At 38.1% G+C, this 19,792-nt stretch overlaps 1 protein-coding gene across 2 annotated transcripts; it reads left to right on the top strand.

The window, feature by feature from the left end:
• The first annotated feature begins 1,969 nt into the window (after positions 1 to 1,969).
• On the top strand, positions 1,970 to 16,538 carry LOC146465381 (heat shock 70 kDa protein 12A-like). 2 transcript variants are annotated; one of them, XR_014868318.1, is made up of 7 exons: positions 1,970 to 2,894; positions 8,361 to 8,686; positions 9,516 to 9,740; positions 9,993 to 10,170; positions 10,674 to 11,205; positions 11,959 to 16,045; positions 16,079 to 16,538. XR_014868318.1 is itself a non-coding variant. In XM_085128767.1 (7 exons), the coding sequence occupies exons 2-7, from the start codon at positions 2,876 to 2,878 to the stop codon at positions 12,104 to 12,106; spliced, it is 1,428 nt and encodes a 475-aa protein (XP_084984893.1). In that variant the 5' UTR covers positions 1,970 to 2,741; positions 2,817 to 2,875; the 3' UTR covers positions 12,107 to 16,538. The 2 variants fall into 2 exon arrangements, 1 of the variants encoding a protein (XP_084984893.1); XM_085128767.1 differs by having other exon boundaries at positions 1,970 to 2,741; positions 2,817 to 2,894; positions 11,959 to 16,538.
• Positions 16,539 to 19,792: the final 3,254 nt, after the last annotated feature.

The raw sequence follows: 19,792 nt of genomic DNA, 5'->3' as shown, positions 1-19,792 counted from the left end.
TGTTTATAATGTGCCGCCTCTAGAACAGTCCTTTTTCGCCGCTATTCGCCTTGCTCTTTTTTCCGCTGTTGGAAAGCAAAATTGGACCAGATTAAAAAATAAAACGCCAAGGGATCGAAATAATGAACGTGAACCGAAAAAAATGAGCTAAAAGGACAACTCTGAAGTTAGCAGTATTAACTGCGTGTCAACACAGCAAGAAATCGATTTATTGCAAAACTGCCGCAAACGAGCAAAGTTTTGTCTACAAAATCACATGAATATACATGTCTTGCCTCTTCTGAGAATAGCCAGTCCTTTTATTCCATTGCTGATTTTTTCGTTCGTTTTACAGCGTTAAGTGAGCGAAACTTTTCACTTCAAGAATGAAGAGGAAAAATCCAACTTCTCATCGCGCCGGATCGGAGTAGATTCACTTCACGATCGGCGACGCTAAAAGCAGGAACGGTGGAACGGCGGAACGGCGGAATGGTGGAAAATCACTACAAATCCTAAAGCATGGAACGGCGGAAATCGCCCCAAATAAACTGTAACCTTGAACCTAACCCTTACCCGTTCCGTGTTCTTGGATTTGGGGTGATTTTCTGCCTTTCCACCGTTCCAGTTTTTAGGGTTGCCCCTTCAAGACCTTCAAGACTCACGGCGCCTGCTGTTTATGATCAATGCCCCCTTCATGTAAATTCCCGCCGCGCGTATCTTACTCTTTCTCCCGCTGTTGAAAGGTAAAATTTGAAGGAGATCGGAGGAGATTAAAAAATAAAACTCCAAGGGAAATTTTGAACATGGACCGAATAATAAAATGAGCTCAAAAGACTGCTCTGAAGTTAGCAATATTAAGCTCAAGTTTAAATTACACGGCGTGTCAACACTGCAAGAAAACAGGATCTTGCACAATAGCAACCCAGCAAAGTTTTGTCAACGTACAAAATCACATGAATATACTCGCCTCTTCTGAGAATAATCAGTCTTTTTATTCCATTATTGATTTTTGTCGTTTGTTTTACAACGTCAAGCGGATGAAACGTTTCACTTCTAGAGGAAAAGTCCAACGTTTCGTAGCGCCGGATCGGAGTAAAATGGTTTCACTTCAAGATTCTGATGACGTGCCAGTCAATTTGTTTCCTCTACCGCTAGACATCTTGCTGTTTCTCCCGCTGTCGGTCACATAAATTGACTTTGTATTTTGTCGTCTTTAAAATTATGTTTTGCTTTTCTTTTTCTAAAACGCAGTTGGCGATGCAACTTCCCGCCGAAAAACAAGAAAAACGCGGGTTGTCACACAGGTTGACTGTGGCATTTCACAATGGCTTACATAGAGGGGCGGAAGGACGTACGGACGCCCGTACGCCGGACGGACAGTGACGTCATAACCAAACCAAAATTTCTCGCGTTCACGGGTTACCAAATTCTCTTAGCTATGGGGCTCCGCTGCGCGCGCCTGCGGCGCGCGCGAGAGCTCTGCTATAAACTATCATACTGCTTAGAAGATCATAGGTTCGACTCCTGTTGGAAAAAACTCGCATTTCTCATTTCTGTGTACGCCTGTGCAAAGGAAGCCTAAGTGCGTCACTAGAGAGCGTGTAATAATTAATCACTAGTGGGATGACGACCTTTGAGTGCAAGCGGTATTGGGTTACAGGCAGCCGTTGAAAATAGGCCTTACCACGGTTTTCGACGCCATTTTGACGAGTAGGCAAACAGGCTCGAAATAACAGTGTTTGTATGGAAATCCGATGTCAAATAATTTTCATAAAACATCTTTTCTGAAAAATTCATGAATTGGAAACTTTTGGCACTAGGAAAAGGATTTTAAGAAAAAATTTGGAGGGATGTAGCTGTGCCAGAAAGCGTCCAGTCGTGTTTTGAACTTGCTCAACTGAGCTATCAAGCCAACTGGGAACTGGTTACATATCCATTAACATTTAGTATAAACGGCGATAAACTAATGAATTAGGCTTTGAGAGGTAGGATAAGAGTGTATAAGGCGTACTTTATCTTCGCAGATATGAGAGTTTTGGTTTCAGTAGCAACACTTCAACAGCATCCAGATCGTCAGAATGCGAGAACAAAACTCGAAGTAGCGAGCTATGTGCATACAACCATCACACCGTGGCAACCACGAACGCAATTTGTCTGAAGTGTCTTGAATAGAAGCAGCTGATCAGTTTTTCCCGTTAGTAACTTGGGTTTGGAAAAGAGTTTTGCTGGTTAACATTGATCCACAGACTCAAATAATAAAGAAGTGTAGCGTATATATTCAAATCACCTTGAATGTGAAGTATTTGCTTCTCTCTTCAGTTTCCTATTTTCACTTTCAAGTCGAGTTTGACTCGTCTGAAATCCGCCTCAACAACTTCATAAACTCTCCGTTGGTAGTAAGTGATTCCGTTTGACTTGAGTCAAATGATTCTCTTCGACTTCCAGCCCGTGAGCTCGATGGCACGGAATTACGGCCTGCCATGTTAATGTCGATCTACAAAATGTATCGATGTTCAAGCAAATGCTCTGACTACTATTCCCGGAAACCTTGTACTTCCGCTTTGAAACTTTCACTTTCGAGGAAAACCGGAAAGCGTCACGCTCTTTGATTTTCGGCTTGAAAGTAAAATAACAAACTGACGGCACTTTTTTTCAGTACACGAAACAAATTCCAACTCTTCCAAGGGAAAACATTTACCGTAGTTCTTTCTCATTTTACTTCTGTTTTGTTTTGATTTTGGGAAAATTTTAGGTGTAGTTAGGTAAGCATGTTACACGTTACACGTTACACGTCATTGACGTCAGCTTATTCTAGGAAATTTCCCTTCAATATATAGTTTCATCGCATCGTTGTTTTTAAACCTGGAGGCCCGTTTGAAAGGAAAACTTGAGGAACATGGCTTTGTCGCTACAAGGTAACAATTTTAGGCACAAATATCTATGTGTTAAGTTCGTCTTTAATACACGCTATGATGGGTTTTGTGTCGTCGACACAAGGGAAGTAGAAGGTTTTATCAATGCAACAACGGAATGACATGGCACAATTACTTAGTCGACCTTCTTTGAGCAAATGTTTCTTAGCGTGGATCTGTAAACACGTTTTAATATATGTTGGCCTTAAACTCCTGTACGTCTAATAGCTATTGTGCTTCATGCTAACGCTAACTATTCTTTTAATAGAGCGTGTGCACGGCGGCCATGTTGGAGGACTAAAACAATAGAAGATATTTGCATAAAAAAAGAATATATTTCCCAAAGGAAAATCATTGTATTGTTTCGGTCCTCCAACATTGCCGTCGTGCAAACAGTCTATTCTGTTTCACTGGTTGAGAATCCTGTTTCGAGTACGGTCAGTATAAAATATGGACTGCGGACGGACTACGGAATACGGAATACAGATGACGGACTGGGTATCAAACACGGACTGAGGTATAATATGTATATTTAGCCAAGCCTAAAAGCGGAGCTCCATTTTTTTCATAGCAGTTATAAAAATCTGCTTAGCGCATGAGCGTAATAACCTTACCAGTTCCTCATTCTTTCTGCAGTTATATATATTTTTAGTGCATATGCAGCAAACTGCCCAGACAGTAACAATGCAATACAGAGGGCGAATTTTTTCTTGAATGCTGATTTGTTGCAATGGACGGCAATATTAGTCAATTTTTCTTTCCCCGAGGACAAAATTACTTACTCCTGATTGGTCGATCGGCGAAAATACTCGCTCCTCATTGGCTGAACACGCCAGTTCTACATTCCTTTGGTTTCTTAATTTGTTGTCTAAAAACAACGACTTCTTTCAAGTTCTTTGGAGTTCGACTGCTTAAGCTGGGTTGTTTGTACCACAAATACATGGAAATCAAGTGCTGCAGCTAGAAGTAATATATCAAACACGAGGCAGATATCCAAACACTGAGAAGTAGTTTAAACAAACGAGGCGCAGCCGAGTTTTTCAACCGACTTCGAGGTGTTTGGATATCTGATGAAACACACATTCGAGTGTTTAATATGGCTTCTCAAATGATCAATAATTCTGGGGGAAATTTAAGGCTAAAGTTGGCAAAATTTTATGGTAATTAGGATCACATATCCAAACCACGATCACGGTAGTGATTTTCTTTGTTTTCTCTTGATGAATTATTAATGAGGTTGAGAAAGGGAATTCCTAAACGTTAGTTTTCGTGTTTTTTTACAGGAATCAGCAAAAGCCGGATTATTTATGTCAAAGCTAAAAACTTGGATAGGATTGACATTTGTTCAGTTAAGAAACCGAAATCAGTCATTGCTTCCATGCAAGTGCTTTGAGCTCGCTACTTCTTCTTACAACGAATGATCACTGAGCATAACAGTGTCCTTTTGGTGCGAGCAAGGCGTAGGTCAAATTTTGTGGAAGAAATTATGTTCCTTCTTTAGATACACCGTTGGCTTTTTTTATCGATCTATTTTCGCGGAATTTCAAGCGGTAGGAATTAGATAACCTGACATTAAGTTTTATCGTTGTTAGTTTACTCCTGTATTAAAAACGTATATTCTATCTTCCTAACATGACTGTGTAACATTTACAACTCAGTCAATATTTCCCCTACTGAAATCTAAATAAACGTCAAGAAAAGGAGAACACGGGGAAATCACCCTTGGTTGCTTGGCACAAATCTTTAACTACGTTTACAACCGGTGAGGGTAAAAGACGGAATGAGTTTGCGGAATGGCATAATTATGCGAAATACGATTTACGCGGGAAATAAATTAACTGAAGAGCGCGTCATGTTTTCGCGCCAATTTTATAAGAGCAGCAGTTTTTTGATGCTGCGGAATATTGCTGAATATAGACAGCAATTCTAGGATTAGATCGTCTGATCGTTGATTTGGAAGAAGTGAGGGTAAACAAAGCGATGAAAACTGTTTACATTTTTAGCATTCAAGGAACTATGAGTAAATCCGTAGTAAATTAAATTTCATGTTCATTTTTCTCCGTGCGACTTCGGTTGACAAAAATAACGTGGCAGCGTGAAGTCTTATCAGAACAAAGATTGATCCTTTACCGAGGGCAAATAATAAACATTGTTTTTTTTTTTAAACCCTCGGTAACAGATCAATTCTCATACCCTGTATGCTCGATGATTCATTTATCATGAGCGGGTTAATTGGCGCTGATTAATATTGAGATCGGAAGGGTTTGAACATTGATTTGACCAAAATGCATTTGTGATAAGAACAGTTTCACACGATACTTGTCATCTGCTTTTTTGCGCTAGGGCTTTTTCGCTTTTAAATCTGAAGTTAGGTTGGGACATCTGGCACTGATAGACCTTAATTAAAGACAGATATGGCTAGATATGAACTACATGAATGGCCGTGTTGAATAGCTAGCTAGTTAGTTCAGCAGCTCAACAGTGACTTGCGTACTCGTAGTTCGACGAAAATGTAAGGTGAGAAAAAGTAAAATATTATTTTTCCCATGAATTGTACAAATTGTTTATTCGTTACCTTATGTAACCGTCAAAGAGTCTGATAAAATGACCGAGATTATAAAATTTAAAATTTCTCACATAATAGTTTGGCCATGGACTGATGTTATTTCTCCAGTCTGCTGTTGCTTTTTGTCCAGGCTACTCACTGCCACGTTCTTTTTGTCAACTAGAAATTTAATTTATTCTTAGTTCTTTAAATGCAAAACTTCATCGATTTCTTCACTCTCACTTCCTAACCAGCGATCAGACATGTTCTATCCCAGGCCTTTATTTTCTAATCCTCGATCTGTTGTTTGGTTGTTTAATAGTCCGCAGCATCGAGAAAACTGCTACTCTTGTAAAATTGGCGCGAAAACAGGACGCGCTCTTCAGTTAATTTATTTCTTGAAGTCATTCCGCATATCTCGTATTTCGCATAATTATGCCATTCCGCAGGCCATGCCACATGCCATTCCGCAAACTCTTTCCGCCTTTTACCCTCACCGGTTTACAACTGAATGAGAGCCGTGCGGTGCAAACGAAACTGCCCCGAAATAAAAAGTTCAAACATCGGTGTCTCCACGAATATTTCTCCTATCGAAACGATTGAAGAACATTTGTAAAGCTTGACACTTGTCTATTAAAAAAAAAATGGTAGGAATTGCGTTCAATGTAACAGAGAAAGAAAAAATCACCGTCGTGTGCTCATATTCTCCGCAAAACTCTTAAATTAGGTCATTTCACTTTGTTGTTTTTCGGAGGACGGTAAAGAAATGTACCAAAATTTAAAATGCACGTGCGGAGTGATTGTTTTTGTTGTTCATTTTCAGCCATGTTGATGCCGTCGTCGTTGCTTAACAGGGTTCTCTGATATATTTGGCGCTCTGAAAAAAATGTCATAATGTCAATAATGTCAAAAATGCCATAACGCAGTCAATATTGCTCCTACTAAATAATTTTTGGCCTTTACAAAAATTTAGACTTCGACGCTTAGCTGTGGCCCGAAATATTAGAGCGTTTAAAACTTGTGCGTGTTTACAGTGCATTAAGCGCATGAAAGCAGAGCGGCGCAAAGGCATTGCATGTACACGGCTTCAAAACCAAATGTTAAAAAAAATAAATTTCTCTGCGAATATAAGTGGTATTGAAACGTTTAATGTATCTGTGTAAAGCTTGAAACACATAACATAAAGGAAAATTATCTAAATTTTGCCTGGAAGAAAGCATTTTCGTTTACAAATGATTTGTAAACGGCCTTCGAATTACACGTCGTGATAATATTTTTTTGTGTAAGAGCAAGTTACCGGCCCGGGGGAAAATTCAAAACTGTGTCAATTCTGCTCCTATAGTAATAATTCTAGTCTTGTTAACAAATGAAAAATACGGGAAAGTAGTCTTGGTGTATGGTAGAATTATTTCAGAGCTTTTAAACTTGTGTCTGTTTACAAACACATGAGAGCCGTGTAATGCGAATGAAACACGGCCACGAAACAATATTGTACAAAAATTAATTTCTAAACGAATGTCGATGACCGTAATCGAGAATTTAATAAACGATAAAAGCACCTGCGTGAAGCTTTAAACACGTAACATAAATAAAACTATCGATTTCTGCCTGGAAGAAAGCATTTTCGTTTACAAATGATCTGTAAACGGCCGTCGGAATCACGTAAACATGACATTTTCTGCGAGAGCAAGTTAGCTCCAGGGGGAAAATGTTTGGAAATCCAAAACTGTGTCAATTCTGGTCCCATAGTAATAATTCTAGTCTCTAAATAAACGTTAACAAATGGAGAATACGGGAAAATAGTCTTTGGTGTTTGGTAGAATATTTCAGAGCTTTTAAACTTGTGTGTCACTCAGTCTACAAACACATGAATGCCGGAATGCTTGAGTATTCATTTTGTTTTAACTCAGGTCTTAAACCAGGGGTGGTGCCTCGATCTCATGGGACGTTCGTACAGTTGCATCTGCCCCTTTTGAGTCTTGTTTCTTTCTTTTTAATTCATATTATATACTGTAAGAGATACATCCAATAAAACTGTTAAAAAGATAGGTAATCAGAGGGTACTTAATTGATGAATAAGAAATGGAACATTCAAAAGCCTTATTTCTAAAAGACTAAAGTAGATTCTCGTTCGACTTGCTGACGTGTGTGTTTATCGCTTCCTCATAAGTTCAGTTTGAGTTTGACGTCGCTATTAGAACTACATACAAACAGTTCTGCATATTATGTTCACGTTATGCTATTATTCTTTATAAGAACTGATTTTAAAGATCTTTTTCTAAATTATTTATGCTAAGATCTTACCAAAGATAATTGTAAGGTAGTAAGATCTTAATCAGAATAGTTGTAAGATTTTAGTACAAATTTCGATTAAGATCTTATTAAAAAAACATTAAGAAATTGGTAAGATCTTATCAAAATTTGTTTAAGATCTTATATAGTAAGATCTCATCAAGATTCTTGTAAGCTAATTCTTAAGATCTTGACAAGAATTCTAATAAGATCTTGAAAAAGTTTTGATAAGATCTTAATATTTAAGAAAATATTAAGAAATGGATAAGATCTTATTATTTTTTTTAAAGATCTTATTGATTGTTAGGTTGACGATTTTATCAAGATTCTTACAAGTATCTTAGAAGAATTTAGATCTTAAAATGCTGAAGATCGTATAGTTTGTATTAAGATTTTATAAAGAAGTGTCGTAAGATCTTATTAAGATCTGAAATTTTAACAAATCTTAAAAAGATCTTATTAAGATCTTAGTGTTATTTTCAGTCTTACAAGATTCTTACAAGATTTTGTGAGATCTTACAAGATCTTAATAAGATTTCCACATGGGAATTACCACACATGACCCTGGATTGATCGTTTACATGCAAAATGAACACTTTTTTTTAACAATAATTATATATTTTTTCTAACAGATTTCAACGACGCTCTTCTTCTTCATATCAAGAAGTCTTACCTTGTAACCGTTGCCATCGACTTTGGAACAACTTACAGTGGCTTTGCGTTTTCATTTAACAAGGAAAATGGAGAAAGTTACTCGATTTTCATGAATAGAGATTGGGTTAATGAACAGGGGCATCGAACAAAGAAGACCCCGACGTCCCTGTTGCTTAAACCGGACCTATCGTTCGACTCGTTTGGGTATAAAGCAGAAGAGAAGTATTGTAATCTCAAAAATGTGTATGAAGAAACAGAGTATTGGTTTTTCCAGCATTTTAAGATGTGTTTACACAATGACAGGGTAAGAAGGGAAGAAGAAGCATGCAAACAAACAACTACTTCCCTCATATTTTCAGGTTCAAATGCAGATACCAACTACATACATTGAAAAAAGGAGCAACAGCTTATCACATCAAGCCCCGTAACCAAAAAGAGAAAAAACTATTTATTGACCTAATAGGGTTAAAGATCAGCGCTGGAACTATGCTGGGCGTTGCTTCGGAACACGTGATACGTTATCGTATTTTCCGCTTTGATTTTCAAACAACGCACCACTGTTTTGAGCTGAAGGCATTAAGAATAACATTTAAAGAAAAAATAATAATTTTATGATTTTGTGTTAGGCCTTTAAAAGATGTTAGATTTTTTTTCTAGCTTTCCAGGTATTGTAAATGACGCCTAGCACCGCGGTTAGGTTGCAAATGTTTTCAAATTATGCTTTCCAAATTGCTAAACTTACCATACTATGCAATTGCAAATTAACGGGGAGCAGGGATGGTGCAATGGTGAGAGATCTCGCCTCCCACCAATGTGGCCCGAGTTCAATTCCCGGACTCGGCGTCATATGTGGCGGACTCGTCATATGTGGGTTGAGTTTGTTGTTGGTTCTCGTGCTTGCTCCGGGATGTTTTTCTCTGGGTAGTTGGGTTTTCCCCTCTTCTCAAACACCAGCATTCCAAATTCCAATCCGATCTGGAATCTGAGGGCCACAGGTTTTCAGTCGTATCAGACTGTTAACTGTCACCCTCGTTAAACAAAGTAAATTGAGTTATCAAATTACGAAAATATAAAATATGTGGATTTAAGGCTTGCTTTTTGCGGTTTTAACTTTGTCCTTCGAAATGCTGTAGAGCCTGAACTTGGAGACCAAGATAAAAGCAGCCAATGGAAGAAGCTTGAAAGCCAAAACAGTGTTTGTCCACTCCATCAGGTTTCTCAAAGACGAAGCAGTGAAAATTATTCGACGGAAAGCGGGAGATGAAGGTTATAAAGTGGAAGATATTCGATGGGTGTTAACGGTGCCTGCTATATGGACTCCAAAAGCAAAGCAATTCATGAGAGAAGCCGCCTATGAGGTATGGAAATGAATTGTTTAACAGTTAATTTTGCTGCCATATAAATTTACCTGCGATAAAAAGGTGTGAAGAAGGATATGTTATTCTAAAGCCATAAAATATTTATTCATTTTTCTACATAAATAATGTCCATTTGGCAGCCGTATTCAACAAGATGATGTACTACCCTGAAGACTTTTTTAGCTGTGTTGCAAGTCTTTTCTAGCCACTGTAGTAATTTCATAACACCCCTGCTGTTTTTGCACCTGGCAGGCTGGTATTGGCTCACGCAAAAACCCGGAACAGTTGCTCATTGCGTTGGAACCTGAAGCCGCTGCAGTTTTCTGCACAGAGAGAAAGCTTGGCGACCCCGCATCAGATAAGGAAAGTGTCTCAGTAGAGGGCAAATTTTCTACACCTAATTCACAGTTCATGGTTGTAGACATTGGGGGTAAGTACTTTCCAAAATGCAAAAATAGTCTTAGAACTGGTTAATGAAGAAGACTAAGGATTTGTATATTAATCGGAAAACATTTCGTTATCACCTTTACCCCCTTTTTTTTTTTTTTCAGATATAGAGCTGATACTGCACAATTCTTCTTTTTTGGTAAAAATTTTCCTAGTTAATGACAGCCGTCTAGCACACTGATTAATAAAAGGAAATTCCACCGCGGGCATCCCGTAATGAGGGAGCCGACTGAAGATTACGATGTTGTAGGGGCTCATTTGTAGTTGTTGCTGAAGGTGCAGGCAAAAGGGGCTGGTTTTGAAGGGACAAATTTTGTCTTCTGTTGTCAGCACTGCCTCTTTTTATCGCAACACAGTTTCTCCCCCGTTTGGCTGTCAAGGCAGGGATATGGTGGCAAGGCCATTGTAACATTCTTTTGTTTTCTTACTAACACTATCTTATTACAACGTTGCATGCTCACGTAACTAATTTTTTTACAATTTTAGGTGGTACACTCGACGTGACAGTACATGAAAAACAGGATGACGGTAGCATCAAAAGAATCCACAAAGTAACTGGCAGGCCTCACGGCGGTATGAGGGTAAATTACCAGTTTCAAAGTCTTCTGGATGAGATTTTTGGTGATCAAATGCTGTATGACTACCGCGCCCAGTTCCCATCTGACTGGCTAATGTTGATGAGTGATTTTGAAGCAAAGAAGCGTAGAACACGTGCCCTCGAGAAGAAAGAAACAAGAATTCGCCTGCCGCTTAGCTTTGTTTCCTTTGTCAATGATTGTCGTAGTGCGGCAATGAAGCGGTATGGATCAGGTGAAGTTAGGATACTCAACGATGAGTATCTCTGTTTGAGTGCAAGAGTTATGGTAAAGCTCTTTGAGCCTGTCCTGGAAGCTATGAAAGATCATTTGAGAGTTCTTCTGAGTAGCCCTCAGCTTTCAAAAGTCAAAGTAATGCTCTTGGTCGGTGGATTTGCAGACTCTTCTCTGTTACAAGATAAAATCAAAAAGGAGTTCACAAGGTATGTTGTGTGAATACGCATCATTTTAAACGTTGGAATAACACCTGCCTGCAAGCGTGATAAAAAAGATTTCAGCGTCGTTTAGGTGTTGGTCTGGGTAGTCTAGCTTATAGCTAGACGATTTTGAGAAATGTTTTAAACACTTCGTTACCCAATCATGTTGCGGTGTAGTGCATCAGCGGAAGAAAATCATGGATCAGTCTTGAATCTAAATTTGGGCGATTGTAAGTAGAGGGCTTGATTTTTATTTAACTTTGGTGGCGTAAAAATAAAGCATATGCCTCTTCGTTAGTCTTCTTTTCCAGACCTAAATTTTCAAGCACGGCGAATTTTTGCAATTCGAGGAAAGACAACGAATGCCTTCTGTTAAAGAACGTATTCCTTACCAACTTTAATGATATGTAATCATTTCTTCGAAGACAAGCTTCAAACATGTTAAGTTTCCTAAGAAAAACTAAGGAGCTTGATCTCTAGGGCCTTAATGAGCAGCAACTTTCTAACGGTATCGAGAGAACCCGATAACCATCTGGAATAGGAGCATCTCCTGGCGAAGTCGGCCACAGATTTAGAGAGTTCATTGATTGACTTCGTTCTCAAATCCGTCACTTGGAAGGCAATGAAGTAGAACAATTACAGAAACGATAACAACAGCAGCATTAGCAGTGATAAAGATATTAAAACTGAAAATTACAATGATAATATTCTGTAACGACTAGTTAAGCATAATGTGGAAACCCTTTTCTTTTTTTCAAGGAGATGCCATGTGATAGTACCAAGTGATGCCAGCACAGCCGTTATGCAGGGTGCTGTAATGTTTAGCAAGAATTTCAACGATTTTTTTTATCTATTATATTTCTTTTTACTTGTTTTAATTTTTTTATTTTTTATGTTTTATATTTAATTAGTGTTAGTATTTACAAGGAACAATAACAGTAAACTATACAAAGTATACGTATAAACGGCAGCGTTTTGCAAGATATTATGAAGTATATACGTAAGATAAAATTGATTTTATGTGCGGTACATACGTATATTATCATGCTTACGAGGAAAAAAAGACAAGTAACGACAAAAATAAAGTGTTTAAAGAAAAAAAAAACGGTATATAAAAAAAAGAACTACAAAAAAATTTCGTATATTTCAGTGAATTTAGTAAGTTTGTTGTTTTGAATAGCAATTTCTCTTTGCATTTAACTTTTTCATTAAGAGTGACAGAAAACTGTCGAAGCATAGTTTTTCGTCCTGTAAGAATTTGCAGTATGTGGAGTATTTTGCAATAAGAAGCGTGTACTTTAAAGCGTACATATGTGCATCTTGTTGTCAAAAATTCCAAATAAAATCATGCTGTTTGATAATGTGATATTTTCCTTAGTTTTACTGGACCACCAGTTTTGAAATAAATTCCAAAAAGATAAAGTTAAAGAGAAGTGAAAGAACAATTGTGATCTAAAGAATGTCTGTCAGTGAGACAATGAGGACATATATCATTATCTGAAATTTTGGCTTTAAAAAGGCTAACTTTTGTTGAAAGAGTATTATGAATCATCTTATATTGAGACGTTGATACCCTTATGTCATTTTTTATCTGGAAGGGTAATTCATAAACTTTGTTTATGTTTGTTTGATTAAAACCGTACCTTAAAGTTTTGCTCTCAGCGGTGGGGGGTAAAAAGGCGTTTTTTTTACCATAAAGGAGTAGATGTTTTTGGTCAGTAGAGATAATGTTTGTTTCAGTATCATTTTCCGACATTTGCCGGGGAGTTCTTTATTGCTAATTTCCATTTAGTCGAAATAGAATTGATCAATCCAAAATAAAAAGTGAACGGCGTTTCAAGGTGAAATTTTTCGGAGAATTGATTAAAAGAAAAGACATTTCCGTCATTTTGAACAAGGTCTTCAATACGTGAGATCACGTTGGAAAATTATGAGGGACTGTCTTTTCTGACACATTGCATTTATGGCATAAATTCTCCGCAAAATGAACCACCTTCCCAAGCTTTTATCGTGAAGTCTTGAAACAGTGGCAAAGCACAAAACAGGCCTTTCAAAACGACACATCTCTCCACGATGAAATAATTTGGAACAACCGCAACATAAAAATCAAAGGTAAAACGCGTTTTTATATAAATTTGCTCGAAAAAAATATTCTAGGGATGATCTTCCAGGATGCGTCGGTTCTGGTTTGCAAACGTGGTATCCAAGCAACCTTTAAAGCTTTATTCACGTTGTCAAAGTCAGTAGTCACTCATCTTGAGTCTGCCGTGCTTTTTCTCACCAATGAAAATTTTTTTTCTTTGCGGGTTTTCCATCCCAAATAAAGTTAAAAATTAATTTCTCAATTTCTTTGATAAAATTTTCTGGAAAACAAGAACAGACACATTGTACATTAATTTAGAAAGTCCGAAAGTTTTAACAATGTTTATTTTCCCGTAAAGTGTTAAATTTCTTCTCTTCCAACTATTAAGCGTCTTTTCTAAGTTTCGGATTTTCTCTGCAAAGTTTAACTCGTTTGTTTTATTTATGTCAGACGAAAAGAAAATACCAAGAGCTTTTATTGGCCGGGTCCCGCAGCCAGCGAAAGCCGAAGGGAGTTTCGGTTTTATTTTTCCATCAACCAAGCCACATTCCTTCAGACTTCGTAGTGTTAATTTCTAAGTCGGAGAGGTATTTGAAGTTATCAAGTAGAGTTAGCAGGTGGTCAACATAATCAAGGTCAAGAACAAAAACAGTGGTATCATCAGCATATAGAGAGACTTTAATTTCTTTCTCACCTACATTTATGCCTTTAATGGCGGTGTCATTTTTAATTGCTCTCGCGAGTATTTCTATGCCAATTACGAACAAAAGTCCGGACAAGGGACAACCTTGTCTAACACCTCGTTCTACGGAAAAAAATCCCGACGCAAATCCATTATAAAGAACGCAGCTAGAAACATTGATATACAATTATTTATTGATATACAGTTTTAGATGTTGGGCCCGAAATTGAATTTTTTAAGGCAGCTGTTAATAAAATCCCATTCAATGGTATCGAGGGCTTTCCTGAAGTCTATGAAAAGAGCGATTCCAGAAAAGTTGTTTTCTTCCGTGTACTTCATGAAGTCGGAAATTAAACGAACATTTTCACCAATGTACTGGTTTTCGATGTAACCGGTCTGATCAGGGTTAATTATTTTAGGTAGAACTTTTTCTAGCCGTTTTACAATGACTTTCGTTAAAATTTTATAATCAGTATTAAGAGGAGTCTGAGGTTGTCGAGTATAGTGGTATCGTTGTTCGGTTTCGGGATGAGTGCTATAATTCCCCGTCTTTGGAAGATCGATAATTTTCCGCTACCATAGGCATAATCAAAACATTGTAACATATCGGAGTGCAGTTCTTTCCAGAAGTGTCTATAGAATTCTGCTTGGAACCCATCATGCAGTACCTGGCGATTTTTCATTTTTGAACTCGTTTAACGCTTTTAAACATTCCCCTTCCGTCACTTTTCATAACTTTTCACACCATAACGTGCCGTCATTTTCTAACGGAATGATGTTTTCTGTAAAACTGCGGAGAGGATCGTTTTAAGCCGAAGGTCCGTGCTTAGTTGATGTATAGAGAGTTTTATAAAAGTGCACTTGTTCCTGTAGGATTTTGGATTGGTCGTTGGTGAAACTGCCATCTAAAAGTTTCAAGTTTGTGGTTGTCTTTTTTTCATAGTTTCGTTTTTCTAAGCCATAGAAATATCTCGTGTTTCGTTCCCCGTGCTCATGCCACCTGATTTTGCTTCTAAGAATAAGCGGGATCTAACATGCTAGATATCGTTGATAATTTGCTTGTTATTGGGTTGTTTTTCAGCTTTTTTGTAAAGTTCGTTGATTTCATCTTGGAGGTGAATTTCTGTAGATTTTCTTTTCTTTGCTTTATTTTTAGAATAATTTAATTGTAAAACCTCTTATTTCCATCTTAATTAAATCCCATTTGAGGGTTAAGTCCTCAATGTCATTATACTTTTGTTTAAAGTTGGGAATTTCTTCACGCAAACTGGAGACATAGGTTTCGTCTTTTAGAAGCGATTGGTAAAAATTCCAGAAGCCAGGACCTTTTTTATGCCTCATTTAATCGGATTTGAAGTATATCAGTGTTGCCAAATGATCTGTCTCGGGTGCTTATACGATTTTACACGTGCCGGTTAAATCATACAGTTTCTTAGAAATTAGGAAAAGGTTAAAGCGGCATTGAATTTTAAACGATTGGTTTCTCTACGAATATTTAACTCTGTATCTGGGTTAAGAGAATACCAAATGTCGTTTAGGTCGTAAAGATTGCATGGATTGGATTACCTCTCTTTTTGTCTTTCTCTGATAGTGTGCAATTAAAGTCGCCACCTATTATGATTGTTTCTTCAGAAAATTCTTGGAGTTGTTCTTGAAGCTCTTTGAAAAAGGCGACTTGCTGATTTACGTCGTTTGGAGCGTAGATGTTGACAAGTGCAATTCGAGTGTCTGCGAGTGCTGTATCTAATATAATATATTTCCCGTTTTTGTCACAGATTTTCTTCTCAACTTTGCATTTTATTTTAGGATTGATAAGAATCATGGTGCCTTTACTATGATTTGTGCTGTGGCTAAAAGACACCTCGCCGCCCTATTCCGCTTGCCAAACGTTTTTGCATTCTTTTGAGCTATAGGTTTCTTGTTAGAAAACAAAAGAACACTTTTGAAGATGTAGCCACCTGAAGACGGTACGACGCTTTAGTGATTTGTTTAAGCCTCTAATGTTCACTGACAGACATTTGGTATCAATGGGATTATTCATAAAAGAGGTGTCAGAGTTTTCATAATTCCTTGATGGCTTTGTATTAACACATTTGTTTGAACAGTTTTCTTAGCACTTAACTTCAATGCAGTGGGCTTGAAATTTGAAATTTGCGTAGTTCTTCTTGTATATACAACGCAGATAAAATCATATAGAATTATTTTCCATAACAATTATAGTAGGAAATTGCTTATTAAATAACTGAAATACAAATATCATTGAGAACCAAGATTTCAATATAATTTACGAGACGAAAAATTGATACGAGATTAGTATATAGAATAACAAACGAAATATTAAGAGATCTAACAAGACCTAAACACGATGGAAACATTCTAATTCGCATTCCAGTCTGGTAGAAGCTTATAGACGTTATTGGAGCAAGTTCATTGAGTCCCTTTTAAAGATCAACACACAGCGTCAGATAGAAATATATAAGGTCAGACCTGCGATTCGACAGTTTGACGATTTTAAAAAAGAGTAATTAGCTACTAAACTACTTACCTGGATTTAAATAAATGTTTGTAGGAGAACTTTCTATGTGATTTCTGGCATTTCTTGGGATGGTTCGGTTTTCGAGCGAGGTGGGATCGTCAAGACCTTGGCTTTCTTGAGCAGGAACATTCTGCTGTTTGACTTCACCGTTTCTCCATTTCATGGGGATTTTGTTAAAGGTGTAACTTCGGCCGTTTACTACGAGCTTGTCACCAACAATAGATGCTTTCACATCGGGGACCGCTTTGGCTTTCTTCAATGCTGGGACTAGAAAATTCTTTCGAATTTTGCGGACGTGGAAGGGAAGGTCTACCGCTATCCTGACGTGGGATCCCTCCAGGTGACGGCGCTGGCGCCAAGCATAGAGACTTTAAGCATCGACGACGGGAACGGCAACGGCGACGGAAAAACCGAGAAAAGACTGAGGAGAGGACGCGGTTGCGTCGCGAAATTGGAAACAGTTAAGCAGGCGCAATACGACGACAGCTTCCCTCGAAGAGGATCAAATAGGATGGGCGCTTTCCATTCACCAAAAATTTTCGATTTGAATTTTCGGAAATTTCGGTCTCGAATGGAACGGGCTTATTCTCGGTCGGTTTCCACTTTTCGGGAACAGCTGAAAAGGTTGTCCTAAATTGTCGAAAATCTTTTCCGGAAAAGATGCTGTTCCGTTCGATTCCCACCCGAAATTTTCGAAAATTTCGTCGAATTGAAAGCACCCATCACGTTTTCGTTAAAAGAAGTCAGAAATCGATTTTAATAATGAAAGAACCGATGGAGAATTTTTACTGCTATTAACAAGAACGTGTTTGTCGGAGTTGCAGTTCTCCGATGTAAACAATTCAGACCATTTGATATATTTTTAGATCGTAATAAAAATCACCGATATAACTAGAAATAGCGACTAGATTAACATTAATTTACTTCAAATGTTCTGCATCGAAGGCTGGGATTTCAAGAAACACTTTAGCAGTGCGAGCACGCGTGAGAATTTCGTTATCTTTACATCTAAAACTTTGAACTGAAAACTACGATATGACACAGTGGTTTGTGGTTTGGATGCTATTTTGAGCAACATAGACTGTTTATTTTTCTCCAGCTTAAATGTAAATTAAAAGTTCTAGTGTGTCTTGTTTTGAATAAGAAAAAGTAATGTTACACTGATGTTAGAGAGAAACATCGATGATTAGTGTCAGACTCGCAAGTCATTTCTAATTTTGCAGGCATCGTCACTAGCTTTCTGTTTCGAAACAGCCGACTGATGAAGTTATTATGGTTTCCGAAAAAATAAAACAAAAACTCAACGCGTACTTTACCTGCAGTATCCTTAAGTGCCAAGCGATATTAAAAATATCATTTTTTCGGGCCGAAACGAGGGTAAAATATGTGAAATGTTCTCACGTTTTCGGGCAACGCCAAACGAAGCTTTCTCACGTCGGGCCCCGGAACAGAACGTCTGGATATTTCCCGCCATACATGCGCAATGTGACATTTGAGTTTTCCCTCACAATCTCACGTCGCCGTCGCCGTTGCCGTTGCTTAAAGTCTCTATGATCTCTGTTGGCCCGGCAGGTAAACCGTACGATTATTGGTCTTGGCTGGTTGGCGTTTGGACGTTTCTTGCCCAGCCGATGGACGCCGCGTAATGGAATGTTGTTTACGTACTCTTCGTCAAGTTTAAGACTGTTTGTCAATGCATCATTTACGAGCTGGTGGCAATTCCTGTCTTTGTTTTCATTAATTTTGGAGAAAAGCAGGTTCCATCTCCGGCTGTAGATGTTTTGGCGGGTTAACACGTTGTCTTGTATAATCTGGTCCTTTTCACACGTCGCCCAACGGTCTTTTAACTACTCGGTCTGGGTCGTTTCCCCTTATTTTTACCTTTTCTTTTTCCACTCATACCTTTGTATAAAAACAACTTTATATGGCTTTAGGGAGTGTTTTGGGCGATAAATTTGCAAGTAAGTTCGCATTTGGCTTGGCCTTTATTGGAGACTCAAAAATCACGTTCGTTCACAATCCGGGCTCACAAAAAATGCATTCCCAGACTCCCCCAGCCCAACAAAATAACTGTACCATTGCAGTTAAATCCTACGTTGCAGACATGTCCCCTGACGTAATGTGATATGATGGGCCAATCACATGATGCGATCTATCTTGGCCCACGCGAATTAAGACTGGTAAAGAGACTCCGTTGCAGTTCGGTCTTCGAGCAAATTTGGTTATTCGACGGGGTGAGGGAAATTGGCAAATATATTTGACTTGATTTGAAAGCGACGTACTTAGAGCCTTCATAAACATTTCTTTCCACAAGCCAATATTTTTCCTTTTGCAAATCTACTGTTCAGCGAATTAAACGGGACAAATACGATATGGTCGATGGCTGGTGAGATTTGCGCTAGTGAGATGATCTTGTCATGGTCCCTGACTCATGAATAGCACAAAATGAGCCCCTCCTAGACATGATATGACTCTCTATCTCCAAAACCTTTCAACTGTCTGTTTATTCTGTTATCTATGACATTTGCAACATTTATCTGTGCATCAAGCGCTGATAAAGATGGCGACTTCTTAGGTTTAAAGCAAATTTATTCCAAAGCTAAGACTTAATTTAATTTTGATGTGTTTATTTGTTTGTTTTCAAATCTCATAAAAAAGTGGCTCTGTTGGTAAGGGCAAAAGGATCAACGGATAGAATTTACGAATCGCTTAAAGGTTTAAAAGTGTAAATGGTTTACAAGCAGCGATTTTTTCAGAATGGCATGATAGATCGACTTCGCCTTGATGCTGGCCGTATGAAGTCACCGTGTACGTTCAAAGAAAAAAAAATTTTGGATTTTAATTATTGTGCCAGGCTAAAAAGTGATGAGCCCGGTAAACCAGCTTTCGATATCCCTGCATAGCTCCTGGAAGACCTCCTGGGTTTGGGCTTTACTTACCCTAGAATTGCGGAGATGTTGGGAGCATCTCGTTGGACTATATCAAGGAGGATCAAAGATTATGGCTTAGAAGATTTCAGGTCGTTTAGTAAACTGCCTGATGACGAGTTAGACGAATTAGTACGAGATTATATACGTGAACGTCTCCGCAATTCTAGTGTAAGTAAAGCCTAAACCCAGGAGGTGTTCCAGGAGGTCTGTAGCCCATCACTTTTTAGCCTGGCACAAACATTCTTTGCCACTGAGATTGGAGACAAAGATGCTGTGGCTAAACATTGCTACAGGGCGGATAAGACATCACTGAAAGCTGATGAGAGATTGTCTAAGGTTTCTTTGTCATAAGCGTTAATATT

Source organism: Pavona decussata, unplaced genomic scaffold (assembly GCF_977016875.1).
Source record: "Pavona decussata unplaced genomic scaffold, jaPavDecu1.1 SCAFFOLD_156, whole genome shotgun sequence".
In the NCBI taxonomy this organism is placed as follows: Eukaryota; Metazoa; Cnidaria; class Anthozoa; order Scleractinia; family Agariciidae; genus Pavona; species Pavona decussata.
The sequence above is the reverse complement of the archived record's forward strand: the minus strand, read 5'-3'. Positions and strand labels throughout refer to the sequence as shown.

Bases quoted from the DNA above. Each gene is read 5' to 3' on its own strand.
- LOC146465381 (XM_085128767.1), top strand. The intron at 9,741-9,992 runs GTATGGAAATGA...TGCACCTGGCAG, and splicing joins TGAGAGAAGCCGCCTATGAG to GCTGGTATTGGCTCACGCAA. The intron at 11,206-11,958 runs GTATGTTGTGTG...CTTTTTTTCAAG, and splicing joins ATCAAAAAGGAGTTCACAAG to GAGATGCCATGTGATAGTAC.